General features: G+C 48.8%; 1 protein-coding gene across 1 annotated transcript in view; it reads left to right on the top strand.

The window, feature by feature from the left end:
- Positions 1 to 14,544, top strand: part of erich3 (glutamate-rich 3) — a 43,886-nt gene that overhangs the window by 18,537 nt on the left and 10,805 nt on the right. Inside the window, exons 5-8 of the mRNA XM_078561803.1 lie at positions 3,639 to 3,764; positions 5,416 to 5,598; positions 12,842 to 13,039; positions 13,956 to 14,124. Coding sequence (XP_078417929.1) covers positions 3,639 to 3,764; positions 5,416 to 5,598; positions 12,842 to 13,039; positions 13,956 to 14,124 — 676 coding nt within the window. The remainder of the gene's footprint in view (positions 1 to 3,638; positions 3,765 to 5,415; positions 5,599 to 12,841; positions 13,040 to 13,955; positions 14,125 to 14,544) is intronic.

Raw genomic sequence — 14,544 nt, forward strand, 5'->3', positions numbered from 1 at the left:
CCCCCTCCCCCATCCCTCTCCCACTCCATCCCTCTCCCACTCCATCCCCCTCCCACTCCATCCCTCTCCCACTCCATCCCTCTCACGACTCCATCCCTCTCCCACTCCATCCTTCTCCCACTCCATCCCCCTCCCACTCCATCCCTCTCACCGACTCCATCCCCCTCCCACTCCATCCCTCTCCCACTCCATCCCCCTCCCACTCCATCCCTCTCCCACTCCATCCCCCTCCCACTCCATCCCTCTCCCACTCCATCCCTCTCACCGACTCCATCCCTCTCCCACTCCATCCCTCTCCCACTCCATCCCCCTCCCACTCCATCCCTCTCCCACTCCATCCCTCTCCCACTCCATCCCCCTCCCACTCCATCCCTCTCCCACTCCATCCCTCTCACCGACTCCATCCCTCTCCCACTCCATCCTTCTCCCACTCCATCCCCCTCCCACTCCATCCCTCTCACCGACTCCATCCCCCTCCCACTCCATCCCTCTCCCACTCCATCCCCCTCCCACTCCATCCCTCTCCCACTCCATCCCCCTCCCACTCCATCCCTCTCCCACTCCATCCCTCTCACCGACTCCATCCCTCTCCCACTCCATCCTTCTCCCACTCCATCCCCCTCCCACTCCATCCCTCTCACCGACTCCATCCCCCTCCCACTCCATCCCTCTCCCACTCCATCCCCCTCCCACTCCATCCCTCTCCCACTCCATCCCTCTCCCACTCCATCCCCCTCCCACTCCATCCCCCTCCCACTCCTACCCTCTCCCACTCCATCCCTCTCCCACTCCATCCCTCTCACCGACTCCATCCCTCCCCCACTCCATCCCCCTCCCACTCCATCCCTCTCGCACTCCATCCCTCTCCCACTCCATCCCCCTCCCACTCCATCCCCCTCCCACTCCTACCCTCTCCCACTCCATCCCTCTCCCACTCCATCCCTCTCACCGACTCCATCCCTCCCCCACTCCATCCCCCTCCCACTCCATCCCTCTCCCATCCATCCCTCTCCCACTCCATCCCCCTCCCACTCCATCCCTCCCCCACTCCATCCCCCTCCCACTCCATCCCTCTCCCACTCCATCCCTCTCCCACTCCATCCCCCTCCCACTCCATCCCCCTCCCACTCCATCCCTCCCCCACTCCATCCCCCTCCCACTCCATCCCCCTCCCACTCCATCCCTCTCCCACTCCATCCCTCTCCCACTCCATCCCCCTCCCACTCCATCCCTCTCCCACTCCATCCCTCTCCCACTCCATCCCTCTCCCACTCCATCCCTCTCCCACTCCATCCCTCTCCCACTCCATCCCTCTCCCACTCCATCCCTCTCACCGACTCCATCCCTCTCCCACTCCATCCCTCTCCCATTCCATCCCTCTCCCACTCCATCCCTCTCCCACTCCATCCCTCTCCCACTCCATCCCTCTCCCACTCCATCCCTCTCCCATTCCATCCCTCTCCCACTCCATCCCTCTCCCACTCCATCCCTCTCCCACTCCATCCCCCTCCCACTCCATCCCTCTCACCGACTCCATCCCTCTCCCACTCCATCCCTCTCCCACTCCATCCCTCTCCCACTCCATCCCTCTCCCACTCCATCCCTCTCCCACTCCATCCCTCTCCCACTCCATCCCTCTCCCACTCCATCCCTCTCCCACTCCATCCCTCTCCCACTCAATCCCTCTCCCACTCCTTCCCTCTCCCACTCCATCCCTCTCCCACTCCATCTCCCTCCCACTCCATCCCTCTCCCACTCCATCCCTCTCCCACTCCATCCCTCTCCCACTCAATCCCTCTCCCACTCCTTCCCTCTCCCACTCCATCCCTCTCCCACTTCTTCCCTCTCCCACTCCATCCCTCTCCCACTCCATCCCTCTCCCACTCCATCCCTCTCCCATTCCATCCCTCTCCCACTCCATCCCTCTCCCACTCCATCCCTCTCCCACTCCATCCCCCTCCCACTCCATCCCTCTCACCGACTCCATCCCTCTCCCACTCCATCCCTCTCCCACTCCATCCCTCTCCCACTCCATCCCTCTCCCACTCCATCCCTCTCCCACTCCATCCCTCTTCCCACTCCATCCCTCTCCCACTCCATCCCTCTCCCACTCCATCCCTCTCCCACTCCATCCCTCTCCCACTCCATCCCTCTCCCACTCCATCCCTCTCCCACTCCATCCCTCTCCCACTCCATCCCTCTCCCACTCCATCCCTCTCCCACTCCATCCCTCTCCCACTCCATCCCTCTCCCACTCCTTCCCTCTCCCACTCCATCCCTCTCCCACTCCATCCCCCTCCCACTCCATCCCTCTCCCACTCCATCCCTCTCCCACTCCATCCCTCTCCCACTCCATCCCTCTCCCACTCCATCCCCCTCCCACTCCATCCCTCTCCCACTCCATCCCTCTCCCACTCCATCCCTCTCCCTGGTAGCTTTCTGAGGTTGATCAGTCTGTTCACAACTTTGATGCTGTATTTTTGACCCCACGCTGAACTCTCAACCACATAACCGTGCCATCAACTAGTTTGTCTATTTCCATCTCCGTAACATCCCCACACTGCCCCTGCCTCAGCTCATCTGCTGCTGAAACACTCACCTCTGCCTTTATTACCTCTAGACTCGGTTATTCCAACATGCTGCTGACTGGCCTCCCACATTCTATTCTGTGCAAACTTGAGGCTATCCAAAATTCTGTGTCCCTTTCACCCATCACCCCCAGTGCTCACTGCCCTACATTGGCTCCTGTATAATAGTGCCTCGATTTTAACATTGTTTTGAAACCCCTCCAAGGCCTTGCCCCTCCCTATCTCTGCATTCTCCTCCAACCCTAAAACCTTCTGAGACATATGCAATATCTCCGATTTCCATCACTCAATCATTGGTGGCCATGCCATCAGTTGCCTGGGCTCTAAGCTCTGGAGTTCCCTTCCTCCATCTCTCCATCTCTCTGCCTTGTTTTCATCCTGAGGACAGTGCTTAAAACCCACCTCTTTGACCAAGCTTTTGGCCATCTGTCCTATTAGCTGCTTATGTGGCTTGGTGCCACATTTTGTTTTGCACCCCTGGGAAGCACCTTGGATGTTTTATTGTGTCATAAGTGCTATATAAACAGCAGTTATTGTTTTTGTTGCTTATTTGATCTCGTTAACTATGATACATTCCTATAAGCTCCTTTCTGAGGCAGTGCTTTTCAAGGCTTTTTCAACTCATTCCACATTGCCCATTCCTTTGACACTAGTCTAGTTAGCAACACCCATATTTAGAGAATGAATTCACAAAACGAGTTTCTTCACTTTTCCTGCCATTACCTGTGACCCCTTATTGAAGTCTTAAATACATAACAATGCTCACAGTAACCACATTCACCTTCACCCGTGAAGTTCCCACCATTGGCAGCTATGCCTTCACTGCCTGGACCTTCCCTGAAGCTCTCCACATCTCTACCTCTGTCCTCTCTTGAGATGCTCCTTAAAACCTACCCACTTTGATAAAGCTTCTGGCCACCCGCCCAGATATCTCCTTACGTCTATTGGTGTTAAATTTTCTTTGCTAATCGCTCCCATGAAGACCCTTGGGGCATTTTAACTATGTTACGGTTGCCATACAAATGCAATTTGTCGTTCATGTTGATAAAGGTTGAACGGGCTCGAAGGTCCGATGAAGATATCCCTTTCCTCTCCCCTCGTCCCCCAGTTTGTCCTCGCAATTGTCACAGGAGTGTCTCGAGGCCAGATGTGGAACACTCCGATTCATCAGCATCTGTAAGTATAAACATGCGGGCTCCTGATGCTAAAACGGCGATTGATTAATAGGACCTTTCCATTCCTCAGAACATTGAGTTTGGCAGCGGCACCTGGATATTGGGTTTAAACAGGCAAACTCTGTGGCCTCTCAGGACCCTACCCTGGATGACAGCTGGAGCAGTAGAGTGACTCCCAAAACGTTCCCAGGCCCAATTACACTGAGGCGTAGTGAGTAAAACTGACCCTAATTATTCTCTGCCTGAAACAGTACAAGTTGGACTTCAGTATTAGAACATGAGATTTCTCCTTACAGTTTGCCTTGCAGCTCATGTAGCCAAGGTTTGCGTTGTCAGGAGCCAATGGATTCTCTATTTTTTAGCTTTGCCTTTAGAGTATTGACCACCTGAGAGATTTCTTCTAGTCTATGTTTCTCTAACTTTCCCCTTTGCTCTTTTTTGTCCTCACGACAGTGAGCCTTAGCAGATACTTATGTGGGTGGGTGGGGGTGGTGGGGCTATCAGAGTCTGGCTCCTAATTACATCACCGAAACTGGAGGAGGCCATTCAGCCCCTCGAGTCATTCCACCATTCAGTGAGATAATGGCTAATCTGTATCTTCATACATCTGCCCTAGTTCTGTAACCCTTAATACCCCTACCCAACAAAAACTTATCAACACCATTACCCAACAAGAACCTATCAATGCCATTACCCAATAAAAAACTTATCGATCTCAGTTTTGAAATTTTCAATTGACCCCCAGCATCAACAACGTTTTAGAGAGAGAGAGAGAGTTTCAGATTTCCGCTCCCCTTTGTGGGAAGAGGTGCTTCCTGACATCTTGAACTCTAGTTTTAAGGTTATGTCCCCCTTTACCGGAATCTCCCCCCCACCCCCCAACAGAGGAAATAGCTCCTCACTCTTTACCCTAATCAACTCCCTTTAATTATCTTAAACCCCTCGACTACATCACCCCTAAATCTCCTAAACTTGAGGGAATACAAGCCTAGTCTATGTAGCCCGTCTTTCTCACTTAAACTAGGAGAAGGGATTACATAAGTCAGGCTTGTCCTTCCTGGAAAATGGAAAGTTAAGCAGTGATTTGATCGCGGTTTCTAATATTTTGAAGCTAATTGATGGGTAGATAGAAAACCTTTTCCTGCTGGTGGAGGAGACTAGGACAAGGGACATAATCCTGAAACCAGATCTAGACCATCTGAGATGGAAGGCGGGGAGCGCTTCTTCACACAAAGGGTGATAGATGTTTGGAACTCAACACAAAAATCAGTAAATGATCATTTTAAATCTGAGACGGATGGGCTTTTGCTAGCCAAGTGTATGCAGGTGGGCTTAAGATTCAAATCGACCTCATTGAATGGCAGCAGGATAGGCTAGAGGGGCTGAATGGCTGCCTCCTGTTCCTGTGGCCAGTGCTCTGAACAACTGTATTATTTCTTTGTAATCCACAGGATTCTGCATTGGGCTTTAATATTTGTTCAAGAGACTATCTCACTGAAGTTCATTCACCCAATGGGTTGTTACACAGACTGTCGGGCAGGGATGGGGGTGAAAGGGTTGGATGGGGTAATTGTGGTGATGCAGGGGCTGCACTGTCAGTTGTGTTTGTGAGATAACACTCATCGTTCTCTGCTTTTCCATGTGGATTACAGCCATCGTCTCCACGGCCCAACACTGCCCCCGGGAAGTTGCAGCGCCCGGTGAGACTCGTCCCCCTCCAAAGCAATGGAGTAACAACAGCAACAGCGATCACAGCGCAGTCCACACCACACTTCCGGCACAAGGAGCAACATCTGGATGTGACTGAGGACATCAACTCCAAGTATCGTCATGGGGTATTTACTCGGTGTTTTTATAATCGCTAAGAGGTGCTAATTTGAAATTACAATATTGAGAATAATGAAGCAGGCTGACAGTCTACTGAGCATCAGAATAACTCATAGTAGTCATGGTGCCACCATGGGGTCTATCATTTGGATCAGGAGGTCTAGGTTCAAGACCCCACTCCAGAGACTAGAGAAAAAAATCCAGGCTGACACTCCCAGTGTAATATTGAGGGAGTGTTACACCATTGGAGGGTCAGTAATGAGAGAGTGCTGCACTGTCAGAGGGGGCAATACTGAAGGAGGGTCAGTAGTGAAGGAGTGCTGCACTGTCAGAGGGTCAGTACTGAGGGAGTAATGTGTGCCGACGCACAGTAGCAGCAGTGTGTACCATCTACAAGATGCACTTCAGAAACTCACCAAGGCTCCTTAGACAGCACTTTCCAAACCCACAACCACTACCATCTAGAAGGACAAGGGCAGCAGATAGATGGGAACACCACCATCTGGAAGTTCCCCTCCAAGCCACTCACTGTCCTGACTTGGAAATATATCGCCGTTCCTTCACTGTCGCTGGGTCAAAATCCTGGAACTCCCTCCCTAACAGCACTGTGGGTGTACCTACACCACATGGACTGCAGCAGCTCAAGAAGGCAGCTCACCACCACCTTCTGAAGGGCAACTAGGGATGGGCAATAAATGCTGGCCCAGCCAGCGAAGCCCACATCCCATTTATGAATTTTTTAAAAACTGTCAGAGGGTCAGTACTGAGGGAGCACTGCACTGTCAGAGGGTCAGTACTGACGGAGTGCTGCACTGTCCGAGGGGCAGTACTGAGGGAGTGCTGCACTGTCCGAGGGTCAGTACTGAGGGAGTGCTGCACTGTCCGAGGGGCAGTACTGAGGGAGTGCTGCACTGTCCGAGGGTCAGTACTGAGGGAGTGCTGCACTGTCCGAGGGGCAGTACTGAGGGAGTGCTGCACTGTTGGAGGGGCAGTACTGAGGGAGTGACTTTTTTTTTACCTTCTCTGCTCTAAGGAGAACAATCCCAGCTTCTCCAGTCTCTTCACATTAATGAAGTCACTCATCCCTGGTCCCATTCTAGTAAATCTCCTCCGCACCCTCTCCAAGGCCTTGACACCCTTCCTAAAGTGTGGATCCCAGAATTGAACACACAACTCCAGGTGGGGTCTAACTAGTGATTTATAAAGATTTGACATGGTTTCCTTGCTTTTGGACTCTCTGCCTCTTTTGATCCTGCATGCTTTCTTAACAAGCACATTGATTTGTACTCCCTCAGGCCTCTCAGTTTCTGACCCCCATTTAAAATCGTACCATTTATTTTATATTACTTCTCCTCGTTCTCCTTCCACACGTCAGCAAGTAGAGGGAAAGAGCGAGACCAGGACCCGGCATGTAAACAACACAGAGAAGGCAAGGGTTCCATTGGAGCAGCGGGAGAGAGCGAGGATATAAAGAACACAGAAAAGGCAAGAGTTCAGTCAGAGCAGCAGGACAGAGCGAGACCAGGAGCGAGGACATAAACAGCTCGCCGCTGCTGCCACCACCATCAGGAGTCAGTCAGAGCCAACATTCGGAAAGAAAACTCCAGATATGACATCATAGGGAAGCAGGTAGGTGATTAGCCGGTGAGTAATTCCAATTAATTTTATCTACTCACCTTTCTTAATTTAAAGTGAGGTTTATTACCACTAGTAAGGTGTTTTAAGTATTAGTACAGTTTGTCAGTATTAGTAAGGCTCATTAGTAAGGTAAGGTTTATAAATAGTCTTTTTATTATTTGTTCACGGGATGTGGGCTTCGCTGGCTGGGCCAGCATTTATTGCCCATCCCTAGTTGCCCTTGAGAAGGTGGTGATGAGCTGCCTTCTTGAGCCGCTGCAGTCCATGTGGTGTAGGTACACCCACAGTGCTGTTAGGGAGGGAGTTCCAGGATTTTGACCCAGCGACAGTGAAGGAACGGCGATATAATTCCAAGTCAGGATGGTGAGTGACTTGGAGGGGATCTTCCAGGTGGCGGTGTTCCCATCTATCTGCTGCCCTTGTCCTTCTAGATGGTAGTGGTCGTGGGTTTGGAAGGTGCTGTCTAAGGAGCCTTGGTGAGTTCCTGCAGTGCATCTTGTAGATGGTATACACTGCTGCTACTGTGCTTCAGTGGTGGAGGGAGTGAATGTTTGTGGATGTGGTGCCAATCAAATGGGCTGCTTTGTCCTGGACAGTGTGCAGCTTCTTGAGTGTTGTGGGAGCTGCACTCACCTAGGCAAGTGGGGAGTATTCCATCACACTCCTGACTTATACATTGTAGATGGTGATAGGCTTTGGGGAGTCAGGAGGTGAGGTACTCACCACAGGATTCCCAGCCTCTGACCTGCTTTTGTGGCCACGGTATTTATAAGGCTAGTCCAGTTCAGTTTCTGGTCAATGGTAACCCCTTGATAGTGGGGGATTTAATGCTGGTAATGGCATTGAACATCAAGGGGTGATGGTTGGATTCTCTCTTGTTGGAGAAGGTCATTGCCAGACACAAAATATAGGCTTGTGTGATGTGAATGTTACTTGCCACGCCTGGATATTGTCCAGGTCTTGCTGCATTAGGACATGGACTGCATAAGGGTTATTTGTAAGGTAAGGTTTATAAATAGTCATAAGGTTTATTAGTACTAATAAAGATTTATTCACAGCAGTGGGATTGATTAGAAGTAACATCGTTATTAATAAACAGAGAAATAGCAGGGCTGCTCTGACCTCTAGAGTGGGAACTCCAGGATGCTTCTTGTGTCCTGGACAATCATTTGTGCAGGAAGTTGTTTTTAAAATTCGTTCACAGGATGTGGGGGCGCTGGCTAGGCTAGCATTTATTTTCCATCCCTGATTGCCCTTGAGAAGGTGAGGATGAGCTGCCTTCTGGAACCACTACAGTCTAGTTATAGAGTAGAATAGTTATAGAGAGCTATAATGGGGCACTTTAATTATCCAAATATAGACTGGGATAGTGTTAGGAAATAAAGCTAGTTTAAGTAAGTTATATTGGTATTTGTGGGTGTTAGGAATGAGTTTAACTTTAATGTTTAAGTTTGATTTGTATTTCTGTATCTATGTGTTAAGAAAAGGTCAAATTGAGTTTTAGTTTCACTTTAAAAGGTCTGCATTTCTAATGAGAGTTTACGACTTGTAAGTTAAGCAAGCACGAGTAAAAAAACTGGGCTGTTGCCTAGCAACAGGGGGCCAGAGAGGCAGGCCCCTCCAACAGACACACACGCAGAAGAAACTAGAAACAGTTTGATTTGGAAGCTGTTTGAGTTCAATTGGTATGAAGACAACTGTCAAGCAGAAGCAGCCTTGATGGCTCAGATAGCCAGCTCCAAGCTAAAGTTGGCTGAAAGTAGCTGCCAGGAGAGACTGGAGCAAAGGGGACAGATCGCTAAAAGAAAAGTCCCAGAATCCAGGGGAGTGAAACTGGAGAAGTTCGAAGCAGACATTCTAGTCAAATGAAGGACAGCAACCTGGAAAAGGTCCTGTTAAGTGAAGTTAAGAGTGAGGGGCAGAGAAATGCTCCAAGTTTCAAGCTTAAAGTTTCAAACTGCAGGAAACAGAGTCAAAGCGATACGAAGGCTTGTTAGAAGCCGGAAGGTCCAAAGAGACAGCTGAATCTCTAACTTTTTGCAATGGGCATATGAAGCAGTGGTGTACTGTTGACAGCTGAGTCAGTGAGAGAGAGAGTGTATGGAAGACAGTTTAAATGCATGTGGTGACCCAGGGAAGAGGAACATCAGAAGGAGAGTTCAAAATCCTGAAGGTGAACCCTTGCAGAAGGCGTCTGAGAGAAAACGTCAGTTTGGGAGAAGATTCCAAAGCGAGTCCTTGGATAGTGGAGATTGGAAACCCTCGTGTGAAAGACGGAGTTCAGTGAGACTGGCTGGCTCACGGTGTGACAGGCGTCTGGGGGGAGTTGATAAGAGATCCATAGTATCTGGTTGAGGTGGCATCTGTCACTTGGTTTCAGAGTGTGGTGTGTCCGACCACAGGTCACCAAGTGGTTTACACGGACTGTGTACTTATTGTGAACACTAGAGTATAAGATAGCTTTTATAACTTGTGTTATCCTCACAAATCCGTATATATCTGTAAAGGTATAGTTGTGGGTGAAGGAGTATTATAATATCATCTTTTCTTGTTTAATAAATGTTTAAGCTTTTGTTAAAAGTTCATTAGCTGACTCCTGTGACTCTGTTCAGTAGCTACACTCCACGTATCTAAACAAACAAATAAAAGTTAGGGTCTATCAGGCTGGGTTCCACCCTGGGATCAGGCTTGTCCAGTGGTAACCTCAGCTGGGGATCATAGCAATAGTAGTAGTGTAAAGGGCATAGGTGGGGAAGAGGTTCCAAGCATGTGTTCAGGAAAATTTTCTACAGCAGTATGTTTTCAGTCCGACGAGAAAGGAGACACTGCTAGACCTGTTTCTTGGGAATCAGATGGATCAAGTGCCAATAGGAGAACGTTTAGGGGACAGTGATCATTGTATCGTTAAGTTTAGGCTGACTATGAAAAAGAACAAAAAACAACCCAGAGTAAGAATAATTAATTGGGGGAAACCCAATTTCAATTGGGTAAGAATGGATCTGGGCTGAATAAATTGGTGTCAAATGTTGGCAGGAAAAGCAGTGGCTGAACAATGGGCTACCTTCAAAAAAGAGATCGGTCAAACACAGCCAAGGTAGATTCCTTTGAAAGGGAAAGATAGGGCAAACAAATCCAGAACTCCCTGGGTGACAAAAGAGATCGAAATTAAGAAAAAGAAGAAAAAGTGTCCTAATGACAGGTGTCAGGTAGAAAATACAATTGAGAACCAGGCTGAATATAGATGGTTCAGAGGGAAGGTGAAAAAGCAAATAAGAGAATCAAAGAGGGAGTATGAGAAAAGACTGGCAGCGAACATAAAAGGGAATCCCAAAGTCTTCTATAAGCATATAAATAGTTTGAGGATGATAAAAGGAGGATCAGGCCAATTCGGGACCAAAAAGGGGATTTACACATGGAGTCATGGGCATAGCTGAGGTTTGAATGAATTCTTTGCATCTACCTTTACCAAGGAAGATGCTGCACAGGACATGATGAAAGAGGAGCTAAATTCAGACACCAAAAGGGTTTAAAATTGATCAGGAGGAGGCATTGCTTAGACTGCCCATCCTTAAAGTTGACAAGGCACCAGGACCGGATGAGATGCACTCGAGGATACTGAGGGAAGTGAGAGTGGAAATTGCAGAGGCACTGGCCATAATTTTTCAGTCTTCCTTAGACTTGGGGTGGTGCCAAAGGACTGGAGAATTGTAAATATTACACCCCTGTTCAAAAATGGTGCAAAGGTAAACCCACCAGCAACTACAGACTAGCCAGTTTAGCCTTGGTGGTGGGAAAACTTCTAGAAACAATGATTTGGGGAAACAAAAGTAATAGTCACATGGACAAATGAAGGTTAGTTAAGGAAAGGCAGCATGGATTTGTTAAAGGAAAATTGTGTCTAACTAACTTGCTGTAGTTTTTATTTCTGAAGAGGTAACAGAGAGGATTGATGAGGGCAATGCTGTTGATGTGGTGTACATGGACTTCCAAAAGGCATTTGATATAGTGTTGCACAAAAGAATTCTAAGCAAAGTTATAGCTCATAATAGAAGGGACAGTAGCAACATGGATATGAAATTGACTGAGGGTCTGGAGACAGAGAGTAGTGGTTAATGAATATTTTTCAGGTTGGAAGAAGGTTTGGAGTGAAGTTCCCCAGGGGTCAGTATTGGGACCCTCGCTTTTCCTAATGACTTAGATCTTGGCGTACAGGACACAATTTCAAAATTTGCTGATGATATGAAACTTTGGAAACATTGTGAAAGGTGAGGAGGACAGTGTAGAACTTTATAAGGACAAAGACAAGTTGGTGGAGTGGGTGGGCAGGTGGTAGATGAAGTTCAGTGCAGAGAAATGTGAAGTGATTCATTTTGGTGGGAAGAGCATGGAGAGACAATATAAACTAAAGGGGGTGCAAGAGCAGAGGGACCGGGGTCTATATGTGCATAAGTCATTGAATATGGCAGGACAGGTTGAGAGTGGTTAATAAAGCATGCAGTATCCTGGGCTTCATTAATAGGGGCATAGAGTACAAGAGCAAGGAGGTTACATTGAGCTTGTATAAGACACTAGTTCGGTCTCAGCGGGAGTATTGCATCCAGTTCTAGGCGCCGCACTTTAAGAAGGATGTGAAGGAATTGGAGAGAGTGCGGAAACGATTCACAAGAATGATTCCTGGGATGAGGAACTAGAGTTAAAAAGATAGATTTGAGAAGTTTGGACTGTTTTCCTTAGAGAAGAAAAGGTTGAGAGGAGATTTGATAGAGGTATTCAAAATCATGAGGGGTCTGGACAGAGTAGATAGGAAGAAACTGTTCCCAATCGTGAAAGGATAGAGAACGAGAGGGCACAGATTTAAAGTAATTAGTAAAAGAAGCAAATGTGATATGAAGAAAATCTTTTTCATGCAGCAGGTTGTGAACATCTGGAATGCACTGCCCGATAGTGTGGTGGAGGCAGATTCAATCGAGTGGTTAGGGTCTGGAATGCACTGCCCGATAGTGTGGTGGAGGCAGGTTCAATCGAATGGTTAGCATCTGGAATGCACTGCCCGATAGTGTGGTGGAGGCAGGTTCAATCGAGTGGTTAGGGTCTGGAATGCACTGCCCGATAGTGTGGTGGAGGCAGGTTCAATCGAGTGGTTAGGGTCTGGAATGCACTGCCCGATAGTGTGGTGGAAGCAGGGTCAATCGAGTGGTTAGGGTCTGGAATGCACTGCCCGATAGTGTGGGGGAGACAGGGTCATCAGAGGCATTCAAAAGGCAATTCGACTGTTATCTGAAAAGGAGAAATGTGCAGGGTTAGGGGGAGAAGGGGAGAGAGGATGGAACTAGGTGAGTTGCTCATTGGGAGAGCAGGTGCAGACACAATGGGCCGAATGGCCTTCTTCTGTGCTGTAACAATTCTGTAATGTATCAATTCACCGCATCTGCCTTACGCCGTGCCCATTTTCACCAGTCTGTCGATGTCCTCCTCAATTCTGTTGCTACCCTCCTCATCCCATTTGCTTCATTTCCGAGTTTAGTGGATTGAGAAATAAAATCCGGGAATGGTCGGCTGGTTGAAAAAGGCTCCCTGGTTGTGATTGGCTGAACGGGTTATGTTTTCTGGCAGCTGGACCGAGATTTGGTCAGGAACTGGCACGCCTTGGATGTCCCCAGTGGGATGTCTCCCTACCGCCTTCCAGTGATCAATAACTACGTGACTCCAGTCCCACCGCCAGCCCGCAAACGAGAGAAGAATGGATCCATGAGGGGCAGGAGGCTGCGGCCGACCACCGCTCCCAATGGCCCTGCCAACCTTCCAGCAAAGGTAGGAGGAGAATCATTGCACAGAATCTATAGCACAGAAACTGGCCATTCGGCCCAGCTGGTCCATGCTGGTGTTTATCCTCCACGTGAGCCTCCTCCCACCCTTCTTCATCTCACCCTATCCGTCTATTCTTTTACTCCGTTCTTTCTCGTGTGTTCACCCAGCTTCCCCCTTCAATGTATCGATACTATTCACCTCCACCCTCTCCCTGTGGGAGCAAGTTCCACATTCTCACCTCTCCCTGTTGGAGAGAGTTCCACATTCTCACCACTCCCGGTGGGAGCGAGTTCCACATTCTCACCTCTCCCTGTGGGAGCGAGTTCCACATTCTCACCTCTCCCTGTGGGAGCGAGTTCCACATTCTCACCTCTCCCTGTGGGAGCGAGTTCCACATTCTCCCCACTCCCTGGGTAAAGAAGCTTCTCCTGAATTCCCGATTGGATTTATTAGTGATTGTTTTATAGTTGTGGACTCCGGTTCTTACCTCCCCAGCAAGTGTAAACATTTTTTCCACACCTACCCGATCAAATCCCTTCATAATTTTAAAGATATGATCAAGTTCATTGCTGTCAACACCCAGAAATACTCGTCTCCAGCTGGGCCAAATGGACTCTTCCTACGATGTAGGTTATATGAAAGAAAAGTAAAAGGAAGACTTGAATTTATGTCACTCCTTTCAGGACCTCAGGATGTTGCACAGTGGTTTACAGCCAATGAGCTTCCTCCCCACCAAATGGACATTAGTGAACCAGATCAGTTTTTATGACATTGGCACTTTCCCTGATCCTGCTGTGTGCAGAGTTTGCTGTGGTTCATGATTAAATTAAAGCCACGAGTCCAACCCCCATCTCCAACTCGTTGGCCAATCTTCATTCGGCTATATAAATCTGAGTTGTTGTTGTAGGACACTCCGAAGTCGCATCGCTCCGTCACACACAGCAACGTCCTGATCACGATGGTTTACCGTGGAAAACACCTGCATCTTTCCTACGACCAGGCGGAGGTCGGAGATGAGGTCAAGGTTCACCAGCAGCACTGTGGCGGAGAGAACCTCTGCGTGTACAAGGGGAAGCTTCTGGAAACAGGTAGGGTGCCAACGGGAGATTAGAATCAAACATTCTCATGTCGCGTCTGTTTTCACCACTTCTTCTCCGTGTTGAAAGTTGGAAAAGGGAAATTCTCCGTAAGCAGGTTTGTGGCTAAACCAGAGACTAGGATGTCACGTCCTTGGAGAGGGAGCAGAGGAGATTTACTAGAACAGTGCCAGGAATGAGGGATATCAGTTATAGGAGAGACTGCAGAAGCTGGGATTGTTCTCTTCAGAGCAGAGAAGGTTAAGAAAGAAAGACTTACATTTCCATAGCACCTGTCAATCCTCAGGACATCTCCAATCACCTTACAGCCAATGAAGTACTTTTGAAGTGTAGCCACTGTTGTAACGTGGAAAATGCTGCATCCAATTTGCACACAGCAAGCTCCCACAAACAGAAGGGGGATGAAGGACC

Source organism: Cetorhinus maximus, chromosome 17, assembly GCF_964194155.1.
Source record: "Cetorhinus maximus chromosome 17, sCetMax3.hap1.1, whole genome shotgun sequence".
Classification (NCBI taxonomy): Eukaryota; Metazoa; Chordata; class Chondrichthyes; order Lamniformes; family Cetorhinidae; genus Cetorhinus; species Cetorhinus maximus.